Source organism: Adiantum capillus-veneris, chromosome 4 (assembly GCF_014529385.1).
Source record: "Adiantum capillus-veneris isolate H3 chromosome 4, ASM1452938v2, whole genome shotgun sequence".
Taxonomy (NCBI): Eukaryota; Viridiplantae; Streptophyta; class Polypodiopsida; order Polypodiales; family Pteridaceae; genus Adiantum; species Adiantum capillus-veneris.
The window spans coordinates 152,740,587-152,755,401 of record NC_140934.1 but is presented as its reverse complement, the minus strand read 5'-3'; the positions used below and the strand labels follow the sequence as shown (position 1 = coordinate 152,755,401).

General features: G+C 42.1%; 1 protein-coding gene across 1 annotated transcript; it reads right to left on the bottom strand.

Moving 5' to 3' along the window:
- Positions 1 to 11,248: 11,248 nt before the first annotated feature.
- On the bottom strand, positions 11,249 to 13,111 carry LOC147460177 (uncharacterized). The gene is made up of 2 exons (XM_086509974.1): positions 12,653 to 13,111; positions 11,249 to 12,156 (listed from the first exon to the last, which is right to left on the bottom strand). Exons 1-2 carry the CDS (start codon positions 12,842 to 12,844, stop codon positions 11,347 to 11,349), a joined length of 1,002 nt encoding a protein of 333 aa, XP_086366100.1. The 5' UTR covers positions 12,845 to 13,111; the 3' UTR covers positions 11,249 to 11,346.
- Positions 13,112 to 14,815: the final 1,704 nt, after the last annotated feature.

Below are 14,815 nucleotides of genomic sequence, written 5' to 3'. Positions count from 1 at the left end.
ACTCTGTTTTTTAAATCACTTGGTACTTCACTCCATTTGTTTAGTATGTAGTGTCTAAACAGCTGAGAGCAAAGACCACGCATGCGCGAGATCACCTTCTTGCCATCATCATCCATGATGATGCCGCCGCTGATGTCGACGGAGTAAGGCAAGCCCTCTGGCCGGTGACGCGTGAACCTGGGTGTCCCGGCAGGGGTCTCTAGCGGCGTGTCGATGGGGTTACGGACGTCAGGTGTCTCCACCGGCGTCTGGGCCCCGAAGCGAGGAGTGTCGAGTGGGGTGGCTCCTGGCGGAGTAGGTAGAGGTGTGTAGCTTCTAGGAACAGTCAGCCGTGCAAAACCTGGCGTAGATGGCGATGCTGTGGCTGGTGTGGGGGCGGGCAAAGAAGGGGAGGGTAAAGAGCCTCGTCGAACACGAGGCGGTGTGGAGGCATCGGTGGCGGAATCCCCACAACAACCGCCACCGCCACCGCCACCACTAGAGCGCCGGTGTCTAGACGAGTGTGAAGCTCGTCTCGTCGACGCCGAAGCTTCGGAGCGCGCCGAATGCTCCGAAAGAGAGGGAGATGCAGATGGAGTAGGAACGCGCGATGATGCGCCAGAGCGATGACGCTCCACGTACCACTGTTTCTGCTGCGGTGACAAAGAAGAAAGAAACTCCTCATCATCGATACCTGCATTAAACACATGAATATTTAAACTTAATATTGAATGAATAGAGTAGACAATGACGCAAAGACCATTAAATACAATGACGTAATGACGCATATAAATACAATGACGCAATGAATCGAGTGATAGAAGAGGCAAGTCGAAAACTCAGAATTTTCAATCAAAAGATGTGAGCGCGAGTAGAAAAGAGCGTTATACACCATGGAAGGTACTTAGAGAGCCAGAGCTTTTACAACACGGAGCAAAATTGTTCAAATACAATATTTGTGGCTTTAAGAGATCTCTCTCTCATCCTCGCATAACTCAGCATAACTTCCTATATCTATATAGAGCTCTCCGTTTAAACACATATCCTCTGTTTCATTTTGTAGCTCCTCTGCATGCACCCCATATAGAGTAGTAGCATCTTGATGCTCGTCTGGCACCACCGCAGCGGCTTCTGATTGAGCATCTTCTCTGATCTCCTCCATTGATGTCGTTGTGATTGGCACATGGTAGCCTTCATACGTCCTTGCACTACGAGGGGCTACCTCTATGACGTACCACCAGTTTGATGTAGACTTTGTAGGATGAAATATTACCTGCCAGAGCCACATAACTTACATGAGAGCTTTCAAGCACATAACTTGTAAAAGGGGGATGTTAACTATTTACATACTTACTTGTTCACAATGCTCGGGTAGTACGAAAGTATCTCTTAGGTCAGTCCATTTCTTAGTAGAATCCACCTCAAGAAAACCAGAATCTCCTCTACGCACTGTAGCGTTGCGACCCTCCATGATTATCTTGAACCATTGCACGTCGAACAAGTCGACAAAAAATCCTCTGTAATCGATCCTCAAAATCTCTTGCAGCGTGCCGAAGTAAGTGAGTTCCGCCACCACAGGATCTGCATCAGAGGAACGTCGTCGACTAGACTGTTCAAATTTTGCCATGATTCCACAATCTTGAGTAAAACGCTTTTTGTCGATTCATTCCACCCTAAAATGTCGACCTTTACACCATGCTGCTGTGTATGACTTATACTACAACGAACAAAGATTATGAGTGGCCGTTCAAACGTTTATAAATAAAGTCACTTGCTAGTCGTACATTGCAAACTTACCTTGGTCGCGCAACCCCGAGAGTACTCCCACTCTTCTTCAGTCACTTCGTCACCGCATTGTTGTGCGCTTTTCAATTGGTTGTGCAACCATCTTAAGCTCATGAAGGTTGGTAGGCTCTCTAGAACCGTTGGATAGTGCATCGGTGGTCGTCTTCCCCGTCTCCACTCGATTCGTGCCCTTTATTTGCATCCTCATATTGTGAAATCCACTTTTGCATCACTGGATTGTGAAGCATGCAAAATCGGTTGATTTTAGCCTCTAGATCTTCCGTCATCTTCTTCTCAACACCGAGATTGCACATGACAATCCCAGATATGCACTCATCATCTATGGTTCGCCATAGCGTGTCCCGGGATTTATCAAATCCGTCTAGCCACTCTCCAATGTACACTAGGGGATACCAACCAACCTTCTGCCATGCTACCCTCCGGACGTGCCTTTTGACGCACATATCCCTTGAGCGTTTTCATGAAACGCTCTAAGAAGAACATCCATCTGGAATGAACTGTGCCAGCTATTTCCACCTCATCAACTATGTGAACAAGAAGATGCACCTGAATGGTTAGCATTGTAGTAGGAAAATGTTTCTCAAACATGCACACAAGCTCCGCAGCATTTAGTTTGGCAAATGGTATGGAGTCTACGTTGATCTCCTTTTGTGAGATCCATTGCACCAGCTTTGCAAGTTTGTAGATTGTGTTACGGATGGCGAGAGACAAACATCCCTCAATGGCAACCGGTAAAATAAACTGTAAAGTATGTGCAGCAATGATATTAAAGTCCACATTTTATGCAATGATATTAAAGTCCACTATGAACGTACCTGACACATTTTATGCCAATCGTGTGACTTCAAACCGGTAAGCTTTCCTTCTTTAGTAAAACACATTCAGAGCGAGTGCATTACGCCAGTGGGGGTCCGCAAAGATCGAATGGTCTCTTTTACTTTGCGTTCTTGGGCTCTTGTGAAAATCCATGGTGCTTTAGGGAGTTTTATCGATCCATCAGACGCTGTTTGCGGCCAATATTGCTCCATACGATCCACATTTCTAAGGTCAACTCTGGCTCCCAAAGTATCTTTCTTGCCGGTCAAATGGTCCCATAGTAGATTACCCACATTCTTGAATATGTGCATTGGATCGAGCAAGTGATTGATCATGAGTCGGGGCCAGTATGGTAACTCGTACCATAGAGATAGTCTCTTCATCCCTGGAGGCAATCCGTCATCGCACATCTCCTTCTTCTCTAACCATGCTTGTGCAGACATCCTTGGTGGCTCTCTTCCCAAAAAGCCGTCGCGTAACACATGATTCTCTGGAAGATACGTTTGATGACCTTCGTAGATTTGCTTCTTCAGTGAGGGTGCCCTACGTGCATTCAGTCTAGGTCCACATGTGACACATGCTCTGTATCCGCTTGTTTGAAGCCCTGCATGTATACACATGATAATAGATCAACTATGGGAAAAAACAAGATTTACAGTGTTTGAGTGAGGAGTGTCAATAGATCACCTGAGCATTCTGTTAGCCCGGGATAGTCATGCATGGTCCACATTAGAATGCCTCTGATCAAAGCATTCCGTCGTCCTGTGTGTCGGCTCATATCCACCACCTCTATGCCAATCCACAATTGTTGTAGCTCTTCCAATAGTGGACGAAGATACACATCCATATTCCCCACTTTATATCGCCCTGGCACAATCAAGCTTAGCCATAGGTGCCCCTTCTTCGTAGTCAACCACGGGGGAATGTTGTAGTTGACGATGACAACAGGCCATACACTGTAAGATGTTGATCTTTGACCAAATGGATTTACGCCATCCATAGCCAGGCCTAAGCGCAAATTTCGAGCTTCCCTGGAAAAATCCGACCATGTTCCATCTATATGTTTCCACGCTACGCAATCTGCAGGAATTCGTAGCACACCATCCGAAGATTTATTCTCCTCATGCCATGATGCTAGGGCGGCCATGGACTTACATTCGAAGAAATGCTTGATGCGAGGAAGCAGAGGGAAATGTCGCAAAACCTTTTGTGGAATTTTTGTCCCGTGGAGATCTACTCGATATCTTTCGGAATCACATTTCGGACACTTCTTCATGTCTATGTATTCCCCTCTGAAAAGAATGCAGTCATTAGGACAAGCGTGGATAGAATTGTAATCCATCCCCAAGTTTCGCAAAATCTTTCTTGCTTCATCTCGGGAATCTGGCATCACATTGTCAGCTGGTAGTATGTGCTCTTTCAGCAATCTACACAACATAAAAATATGATACAGTCGTGTAAAAATCTATCAGATCATTATACATGTAGAGTTCTATTAAAGTAAACTAATTGTAATAGATCACCTGAAAAGCGCTGTGACGCTAGTGTCACTCCATCCAAACTTTGCCTGCATGTTGAGAAGAACCAGGAGTGCTTTCAATCTAGACATACGTGCTCCATTATACAATGGCGTATCGGCTTCACTTTTCATATCATCATAGATAAGCCTTTCTGAATCCATGATCGTCTCGATCATTTCATCAATCTCGGACTCAAACATTGCCTCGTTGGGAATGTGCTCTGCATGATCATCCCCCGAGCTGTCAGAGGCTACATCTTGTGGCCTCACATATGCTGTTTGACCAAAGCGCCTGCGAACACGTCTATTGGGTTGCAAGATTGCTGCTTGTTGGCCAGCGTCAGAGTCCGACGAGTTATAATTGGCAACAACTCGATCTATAATAGATGGATCGAACTCGCCAAATTCACGAACGTGCTGCAAAGAAACACGTCTTGTCCGTCGCACAGCATGCTTGCATTGATTACAAGGACATAAGACCCTCGTTGAGAGATAGGTGTTTCGGTTGGACGGTCCCACATCCTCGTCGCTACTCATAATGAGGATAAAAAACTTATAACCTGGACAACAAATCTAATATTCTATTGGCATTCTTCGTCTTATCTCTCTCTCTCTCTCTCTCTCTCTCTCTCTCTCTCTCTCTCTCTTTACCTCACATTCTCTAGTCATGTCCAATCCCCGCACACCTTGGTCTAGAGGTGCACGGAGATCAGAAACACCGGGTTATAATCTCGTCTTTATTGGTCAATACCTATATTTGTGGGTACAAGAAATCTACACACCCACGTCTACATGATACTGCATGTAGTGGACAAAACCCCTTTGCCTCTTCTCTAGCTGTAGCACTTCACTTCATCTTAACATCTTTTCACAGTAGATCTTTTCACTGTTCGTCTAACTCTAAACCCTAAACCGTAAGTAATTCTTGCGTGGACTAGCTCGATCTAACGTAAATAAGCGTAAATCTAAATAAACGTAAATCTAACTAAAAATAAAGCTAAATCTAATTTAACGTAAGTCTAATGACTAGAGGTTGTCTAGATGGTCATTGTGTCGGGGATGTAGTGACTCTTGCCGCCCTGAAGATCCACCTTCTTCCCTATCTTCTGAAGACATTTCACCAGTACTTTTGGATCGACGGAGCCCACCATGAGTGAAGGCAGCAATACCCTATATTCCATTGAGGGCTTTCTTCACCCGCTTCATGCAGGCATCGCAGTCTATGGAGACCTAAATCTAATCTAATATAACGTAAATCTAAATCTAGCTTAAATAAACGTAAATCTAGTTAAAAATAAACCTAAATCTAATTTAATGTAAGTCTACATATAACCTAATCTTTAACGTCTTTTAAGATAGTTTCCTACGACGTTATAACTCTCTTCTTCTTGTGTGTGTGCGCGTGTGTGGATGTGTGTGCCAATAAAAAGAGATAAATGGTATAACCTTTCTATCACCCATGCCAAGTATGATAGATTGATTATGCCATTTCCCTCTTGAATAATAGGTCTTGAGTTCAACTCCTCGTCGGCTAGATCTTTAGGTCTTTTAATTTTAATTAGTTTCCTACGACGTTAAATTAGTTTCTCTCTCTTTCTCTCTCAATGTGTGTGCGTTTTTTTGGATCGTATGCACGTTTTCTCTCTCTTTTCCTCTCTCAATGTGTGCGTTTTTTGTTTATGCATGTTCTCTCTCTCTTTTCCTCTCTCAATGCGTGCGTTTTTGTTTATGCATGCTCTCTCTCTCTTTTTCTCTCTCAATGTGTGTGTGCATTCTTTGTTTATGTATGTGTGTGTGCGTTTTTGTTTTTGTTTGTACTCTCTCTCTCTCTCTCTCTCTCTCTCTCTCTCTCTCTCAAAAACACTATGTGTGTGTGTATGTGTGTGTGAGAGAGAGAGAGAGAGGGAGAGAGAAAGAGGGGAAGGGAACATGAGAATGAGGAGAGGGAAGGAGCATACCTGGCTCTCCTTCCTCTCCTCGTGTGTGTGTGTGTATGTGTGTGGAGAAGAAAAAGAGAGAGAGAGAGAGAGAGAGAGAGAGAGAGAGTGAGGGAGAGCGTTACCTGCTCCTTGCTTGAGGGCGCCGAAAAACTCAGATCTGAGATCTGAGTTTTTGGGCGCGCTCAGATCTGAGTTTTTCGGCGCCCTCGGTTATTTTTTTACCCCAGCCGGCGTCGCTATGAGCGTCGCTATAAGCGTCGCTGTGTGAGCGTCGCTAATATGAAGAGCCTCTTGTAGTGGAAGCATTCCTAGCATCGCTTGATTTGCAGGTGTGATCCTTGCAGTAGAGAAGTAATCATCCATAGCTTCATCTATATTTTTGTATGTTTTTCAATATCAACACCCTCTCCTTTAAAAGAAGGTGGTTGCATTTGTTTGAGCAACAATTTCTTCTCTTAATTTTTTGTGTAAATAGCATCGCTTTGAGGGTTCTCCAATATATGAGTGTTTTTTAGGGTTCCCTTGAGTATACGCAAAAATCAATATCAATGTTTAATAACTCAAAACACTAAGATAATTTTCAAACTTATACTTTTCTATTTCATTAAAAGCTCAATCGTATGACTTAACCAATCATTACTTATGCAATCCATTAAAACTCAATCACATGGCTTAACCAATCATGACTTATTCAGTCCATCAAGACTCAATCACATGACTTAAATAGTCATGACTTATCTAGTCCATCAAAACTTAATCACATGACTTCACCAGTCACGACTTATCTCAATCACATGACTTAACCCGTAATGGCTTATCCAATCAAATTACTTACATGACTTAACCACTCTGTTTTTTTGAAGAAAAATAACTCAATCTCCTATTCATAAAGTCATCAAAATATCATATAGGGATCTACAAAATATCTCTTTGTGAGAAAGCATAATAGAGGTTTGAACCATAATTGGTACACATCAGCTGACATGTCGTAATATTTTGGTGGTTTACGCCATGGGTTTAGAAAACAATACGTATGAGGAATCTTCTGGTAACCAATGAAAACTTTTAACCTAAAGATTTGATACCAATTGTGAGACCTCCAACTTTGGAAGATTGCAACAACTTGATAGATGGCCTTACTTCATTCTCAAGTTTTGTTGACGACACCCTATTTTGTTTCCACGAAGCAAAGATACGAGCAACAGAAGAGGGGAAGTCCTCTATCCATCGTGATTGTGGTTGTAAGGGTCATATGCCGTAGGCCAGGTCGATAAATCAAAGATTCTAATGGAAGCTACTTCCTATAATATAAAGATGAAATCTTATTGACATATTATCCATAAACAACGCTTTTTTTCCATGTTTAAGAGGCACGGTCGCCATTTATAAACTCTGAATATGATATGAGACATAGTTTAAATTAACTAATAATTTTGTGAAAAGTAATTGACTAATCGATTCCATTTGTTCGTAGATATAGATCCGTTAGGATACTAGTCTCTCACTTTCCACACGATACTCACCCGTTCTTCTTGTTTTTAAATTACGACCACACTGTTTCATATACAAACATGGTTCCTTTATTAGTTCAGGACACAGGTTCGTTCATACAGCCCTTCAAATGTCACCAAAACAATTTAAGCAATGCTTAATGAAGACAATCCTATATTTCAAAAAAGATTTTTTCAATTTTTTATGAGTTGCCGCTATCCGCGGACTTTCTTTGTCTAATCAACAGAGTCTTTACAAAGGATTTATTTATTTGGTAACTTTAAATTGCGAACCCTTCTCATCTTGCTAACCCTGAGACACTCGCTAACCTCGAGACATCTCGCTAATCGCGATGGATAAAAAACGAGCCATTAACGTCAAATAATCTTCGCTAACCGCGAGATCATCTCGCTAACTGCAAGGCATCTTGCTAACTGCGAGGCATCTTGCTACCCCCAAGGCATTTTGCTATCCACAAGGAACAAAAGATGTTCATTCAACAATTCTTCCCCTTAAATGATTCTTCAAACATGATCAAACAACTCTTTATATCAAACGGTAACAACAAACAATACAATCTATCGAACAAGGACAATTTATCAAACAAATCTTTCACTACTCACAAGAAACAAATGTTTGTTTCTTGTGATACAATCACGTTCCCTTAGACGGTTTAAGAGAATTTCTAAACTTAACTTACTAGGTCGGCATACATAACGATGTAAAATTATAAATTTGTCTTATCAGATTATTGACATGTTCGATTACCTCCCGTGTTTTCGGTTCGACAGCTTTAACTTCTTCCGGAGTCGATACCTCCGTTTGAGTTAGGATTGGAGTAGATGATACCTTCCTTGGAAATAGAACGACATGAGAATCCTTGGAGCTTCTAGTCACTCGCTTTGGGACCATCGTATCACGAAAGAGAAGAGGAAAAAACTTTGTCATGAAAAGTAGAGTTATGCCTTCCTTGGTTGCTGAGAAGATAACAAAAGAGAGAGAGAAAGGGAACTTAATAATCTGAGGGACAACACGATGGTGATAGAGATGGAGATGGATTGAGGATGAGAGCTTGATGGCGAGAGGTTGCGGGAGACAAAGTAACTCCGACGTTATGGCAAGAGCGCTTCCGTTTCTGAGAGTTTCTGTGTATGTCTTCAAAGTGAGAGAAGAGGGGCCTTTATATATGTTCTCAAGAGTCAAAATCACAAGCTAAGAATAACAAAAAGCAGAGAAGTAAGTTCGCGCGCGTTTGAAGCTGTATTTTCTTTTTTAATAATGTGGATACGAATTCTAATGTGTGATTTTGAGTCTTTAATTTTAGGAGAATTTTGACTTTCAAGAAAAGAAGCTCTAAATTTGACTTACTTCTCTTTCTTCTCTAAAAATACTCATTCTACTTCTTCTTTTAAAAAAATACTATTCCTTTACTAAAATTTCTCTCTTTCATAAAATTACTAACTCTTATCTTTAGATATAATCTTGAGGCTTAACTTTTTCATATCAACATATAGTTTTCAAGTGAATAAGAGCCATAATTAATAGTTCCACAGTCCGATTTTCAATTCGATCATTCCATTGGAACGCTTTATGACTTAACAAAATGTGAATCTTCAACACTTTTGCAGAGTAAATGAAATAGTTTTTATTGAAAATTGTTGAGTACATTACATTTTTGACTCATCTTCATCTTGGTTTGAGATATGGTAGCTTTGTTGTGTGCAACTCCTTGTGGTGTAGCTAGTCGAGGGTAGACTATGCGCTGCAATATCTTGTTTATACCTATGCAAAAGGGCAAGCTTTCCTCCAAGTTTTCCATTAATTTTTATATATTTTTTTGAACTTTCTAGGTTTGTAAATCGGGCTTGACTTAATGGGTTTTGATCAAGCTGTGTGTATATATGGGAGCGCCTATGGAGTCTCTACCATCATATGGAAGGGTGTTTGAAAAGAAGTGAAGCTAGCCCTTCGTTTTATTACCAAAACTCTCGAGATTTTCATTGATTTTTCTCGCCTTTTTTCTTTGATTTTATTGATCCCTTTGCTTCCTTTAATACATCCAAGTATAGCGGAAGTTGTAGCGGTGAAGAGGGAAGCTAGTCGAAGTTGAGTGTGCATGAGGTTTGACAAAATTATCTGAGCGAGTGTCAGTCCATACTATCTTGAGAGAAGTATTCTCTTTATCCTCTTTCCTTTGTGGTGGTTTGATGAGGCCATCCCTCCAGTCCTTTACATAAATTAGTGTCCCTACTAACGAGGGGAGAGTAGTGTTTTGCTCCTTTGATTGCCAAGTTGGAGTCACTTGGAAATCAATTCTAGGCCTTCTCTAATCTTGGTCCTATTGGTTGCTTTGGTATGACCATTACTCTCAGTCCATCTTACAGCCTACGTTCTTGGGAAGTGCAACCCACAATTGAATACAAAAACGCCCATCTCTACCGGAAAGAATGACTTTGGGAAGTCATGAAAAGGAAAATGGTCTTAAGAAGCAGCTTAAGGTTTAATGGCACAAACCACACTATACTATTGAAGACTTCTTATGCAAAAATCTATAGTGGAAAAAATTCTACACAAGGGTGAAATTGCTTGTGCCATCCCTATAATAGTGGAAATGGAGACCAAAACAAACCCGAATCAAATCTTAAGCACAACAAGCTCAATGAGCTATCCTAAGTACATATCAATCTCATGACGCTCGCCAAAGGTCACCAAAATAAAAACAAGTGAGAGAAGGTGCCTACGACATCAACGAGATAACTGCTAAATGTTGATATGCTTTTTTTCTCATTAGAAGGTTTTTTTCCATGCTTTGCATGTGAGTCCATCACTATATGGTTATCTTATCTTGTATTCGCACACTTAGTCATACATTCTTTATTATGAATCTTTACCTCCTCCATCTCAAAGTTGTGTGTGCATTTTTGCAATCATAACTCCAACAATTGGTATTAGAGCAAGTTTTAAGTATGTTCACACATCACTACCATAGACAAGGTGGTAACAACCAAGAGTGCTACTCTCACTTATCCATCCCAATCCTACAAGTGGTATCAAATCCATAAGGGTTAGCACTCTCTAATCCTTGATTATTTAATTAGACCTCTAGTTCATCTAATTACTAGCATTATAGACCTTTTCAATATGTGTGGTTAATCAAGAAACATATGTGTGATTAATGAATTGAAGGCATGTTCTTTCATTGATCCATTGAGCCACTTGCCATCCTTGGTGAAGCATCAGACCATTGGAAAATTGAGTAAGGTTTGCCATCTCAATCAAAGATTTAATCTCCACATTCTGTAGAAGCCTCTGAAGCCTGCATGGAAGCATGTGCAAAGTTGAATTTTTCTTTGGAGTCTCAGCTACAAGCACTAATCGTAGCAACATCTATGTCTTGCAGTTATTGAAGCAAACACAAATCAGACACGTGGCCAATTATTTTGCAACCCATCCTGGGATTCATGCCATCTACTAGGATCAACTTGACCTCCTAGAATTGCTCAAATGAAGAGGATCTCTGATAGCAACCAAATTGCCACAAAAGGACATTACTGGCCAAACAACGATTTTTTTTTTTCGCTACTTGGTGCAATTTCATAGTCCACACTTTCAAACTCCATAAGATTGATATCAAGCACAAATATTGTAAGCTTCGATCAAATATTTTGTCGACTTCAATCAAAAAGGGAGACGCATATACACGACCATAAAACACTATTACCATTATCAACAGCCATAAACCACTAATGTTAGCCTATGTAAATCTCCATGGCCTATATACAGGAAAGTTGCAAACTAGGCTACCAAGGCTGCCACTTCACATATCTCATACCTGGCTTTTGCCCCCATGCTCCTCCAAAACCTCTCCTCACAAGCACCACCTGGTGCATCCAAGAAGGCCGATGCTGCATCCATACCTTGCCAGACTCCTAGCCCTGCCATTCTTGAACCATCTAGAGACCTAAAGAACGTGTACGAAAGAAGCCCTTCTGTCTGTGGAAAGTAAGCCTTGAGGATGGCCAAGCAAGAATATGGGAGCGCATCCTGAAGATGGGCGTGGCGGCCACTTGTTATACACCTCAAATGCACTACGTCACCACGCGACAAATGAACAATTACTGCTGCTGCCAATGAATGGGATGGCGAGCTTGATGGTGATGAGGCCATTGATGGCGGTGATGATGACATATCCTCCCTACAATTATAGAATGTATTCGCATGTACTGATTCCATAGATGCAGAAATTGGTAATGGTTGGGACGATCTTTCCACATCCTCCTGTACTAGTGGAGGTGCCAACAAACTTGTTGATATGCACGACGACGACAACGACGACGTCGGTGCTGGTGTTGCCATTTCTTTGCAATCACAGCATGAAATCTCATACCAAGACACTTGTCCTACATGACATACGGCAGACAAGGCCCTTTTATAATCATCCACAAGTAAAAGAGGAAGAGCGGCAGGACATGTAGCCTTTTTGGAATGTCTCGAAAGTGAACCATGCACGTTGTTGTAAAACCTTTTCAAAGGCCTTATCTTTTGCTTGAAGGGCTCACCCAAATCCAATTTGGTGCTCCTGTCCCAAACTGAGAAGATAACTACCTGAAAAAGACCACATGGACAACCAAAGAGAAAAGGATTAGTAATTCCAAAGCAAAAATGGCATTCTCTAGTGTTGATGTGTGTTGAAAGCAATCCGTAGCGTGTGAAGGTGTGGTGTAAAGCATACATATCACATGCATACACGCGCAAATCTTCGGTACATACAGACACATAACTAGCACATATGCGATCAAATAACAACGCACATATAAAATGAAGATGCATATGCCACAAAAGAGTGCAAAATATGTTGAAATGCACACATAACATACACAATACCCATGCTTTCAAGGTCATAAAACACAATTAATTGCATCCAACACAGGGTATACAAATGAGTCTATATCTACCAAATAGGCCTTTTCTCCTTTCGGGAGAAAGAAATAGATACTCAGAATCAGACGCAGCCACCCATGTCTCATATGTGCAACGCGGACGCAAACTTACATGCTGCACACATGAAGCATCAAAGGGAAAATTCATCAGGGTGGCTTACATGATTGGATGTCCTGCTTTTCAACACTGCAGTTTTGGCGAAGCGATTGAATGAAAGAGAGATCAAGGTGATGCGGTCCACAAGCTCCTCGCTGCTGCAGCAGGCGTGCGCAGAGAATCGTCTTGGCTTAAACACGCCAATGAAAATCCATGAGGAGCTGCTGTCACAACTGAAGGAGATAGGCGGCTGCATGAAACGCACAGATCGTGCTCAAGGGCGGCGATTTCCTGTGTGCGGAATCCCTAATTATCGGTGCTTCCAAGTGCTAAGCAGAAACAATGGTGATGAAGAGGTGGGAGGTGATTGAGAGCTGCCTGCACGTCAAGTCAAGGTCGGCCAACTGATTTCGTATTAGTACATTTTGACCTCTTCCACACGCCACACCCACACACAGCTGCCAGCCTCCAGGTATGAGGAATTATTGATGAGGAATTTAGGAAACCACAGAACGGGTCGCTGAGTATGTATAAGAGCGCCTTCCCATAGGCCCATGAAAAGAGGAACCCGACGGTTCAACCACCCAACAAAACAATGGTTGCTTGCAAGTGAGCATACTATGGGAATAGTGGTTCCCAGCAAAGGCCTGCTCGAAGGCCTTTTTGGCAACCCTACGCAAAGGCGCTCTAAACGTCACAAAAGTGACTTCCCTTTCGTTGAAACACACTCAAACACTCTTTAGTTGAGAACGTTTGAACTAGTTAGCCGAAGTTGTGGGCTTGATACATAGGAAACCTTAGAAAAGGTCAGTGTGGTCGCCAATCCTCCAAGAGTCGCTTAGTAGGCGAAAGGGTAAAAGTCAGAAAAGTGACTTCCCTTTCACCGAAACTCACTTAGACTCTTTGCTCTCAAATGTTCGAACTAATTCAACCCCTCTTACTTTCACACCTAGAGGAGGCAATAGCTCTATAAGGATGGAGCTACTCATATGATGTGCACATGGGGTCTACATTTGGTGGAAAAGTGCAAAAGACCTACCTCAATTTTCAATCACCTCATCCACCCCTCCTATCGGAACAATAGTCCTTTTGCAAAGCTATTTGTAGCCGTTCTGCATCAGTGTGGATGTGGGAATCACTTTTATTGGTTGGCACGCTCCATATTAATAGTGCAGAGTAGCAAATTGCCAAATGTAGTGCACGTGTGCAATAGCTCATCGGTCGACCACCGTTCTTGCCCTCACCGTTTTCTTGCCGACCCCACTCTATGTGCGCACTCTATCACTCCGGAGTCTGATCACATTGGGGCCATGATAAAGGCAAGCGACATGTTCTATTTCCAAATGAGGGGGTCACTAGCCCTGCACTATATCTCCCATGGGCATGCCCTCATATGGGATCTATTTATGGATGAATGAGCACTGTAGATCCCACTCAAAGTAATCTCGAGTACCCAAGATTACTTCGCGCCCCTTGCCCCCTCCTATCTCTGAGGATTGAACCCACAACCTTAGCATTGAGAGGCATGTGCGCTAACCATGTCATCCGCACATGTCTTTATGAAATGTGAATGTATGTTGATTTTTGGAGTGTGAACATGTCGCAAGGTGAAAACTTTCATCGATCCGAAAAGTAATTTCAAGTACTCGTGATTACTTTCGTGATAAAATCTACAACGCTTGATTGATGCCAAGGCCCTAAAGGGTTACGGGCCCTTCATCCCATCTCCCCATGCCCGTGTGAATTATAATTGAGGCTCATGTTGGCCTGTGTGTGGGTTCAAAGGCTCTTTGGACCCACACACAAGCCCGTGTGAATTATAATTGAGGCTCATCGACTTGTGTGTGGGTTCAAAGGCTCTCACCACATACTCACCAAGATATTGTGCTTTAAAAGTAAGCAGCAATGTTTTGTTTCCAATTTTGGGGTTTGGGGTGTGTGTATGTGTATGTCGAGTCTAAAGACTCTTTCAATATACATTGACCAACCAATTTTAGGCACGGACACACACCCCTCACAATTTCTCTACTTTCACTCCTAATGTTATGAATAAGGGATATGTACATTTATTACTCAAGTGCTCATTACGAGCTATGGCCATTTATGTCGGCCGGCCAATGTGTATTCATTTTCTAGCATTGAATAATCTATAAATAAATACGTGCAAGAGGGAAATACTTACTCTTGCATGGGGGGAGATTGCACCCAGTGCTTGTGTCTTTCTTCT

Coding starts and splice junctions, on each gene's coding strand:
- LOC147460177 (XM_086509974.1), bottom strand. CDS start 12,844: ATGCAGCCGCCTATCTCCTTCAGTTGTGACAGCAGCTCCTCATGGATT. Junction 12,157..12,652: donor AAAGCAGGACATCCAATCAT/GTAAGCCACCCT, acceptor GGTCTTTTTCAG/GTAGTTATCTTCTCAGTTTG.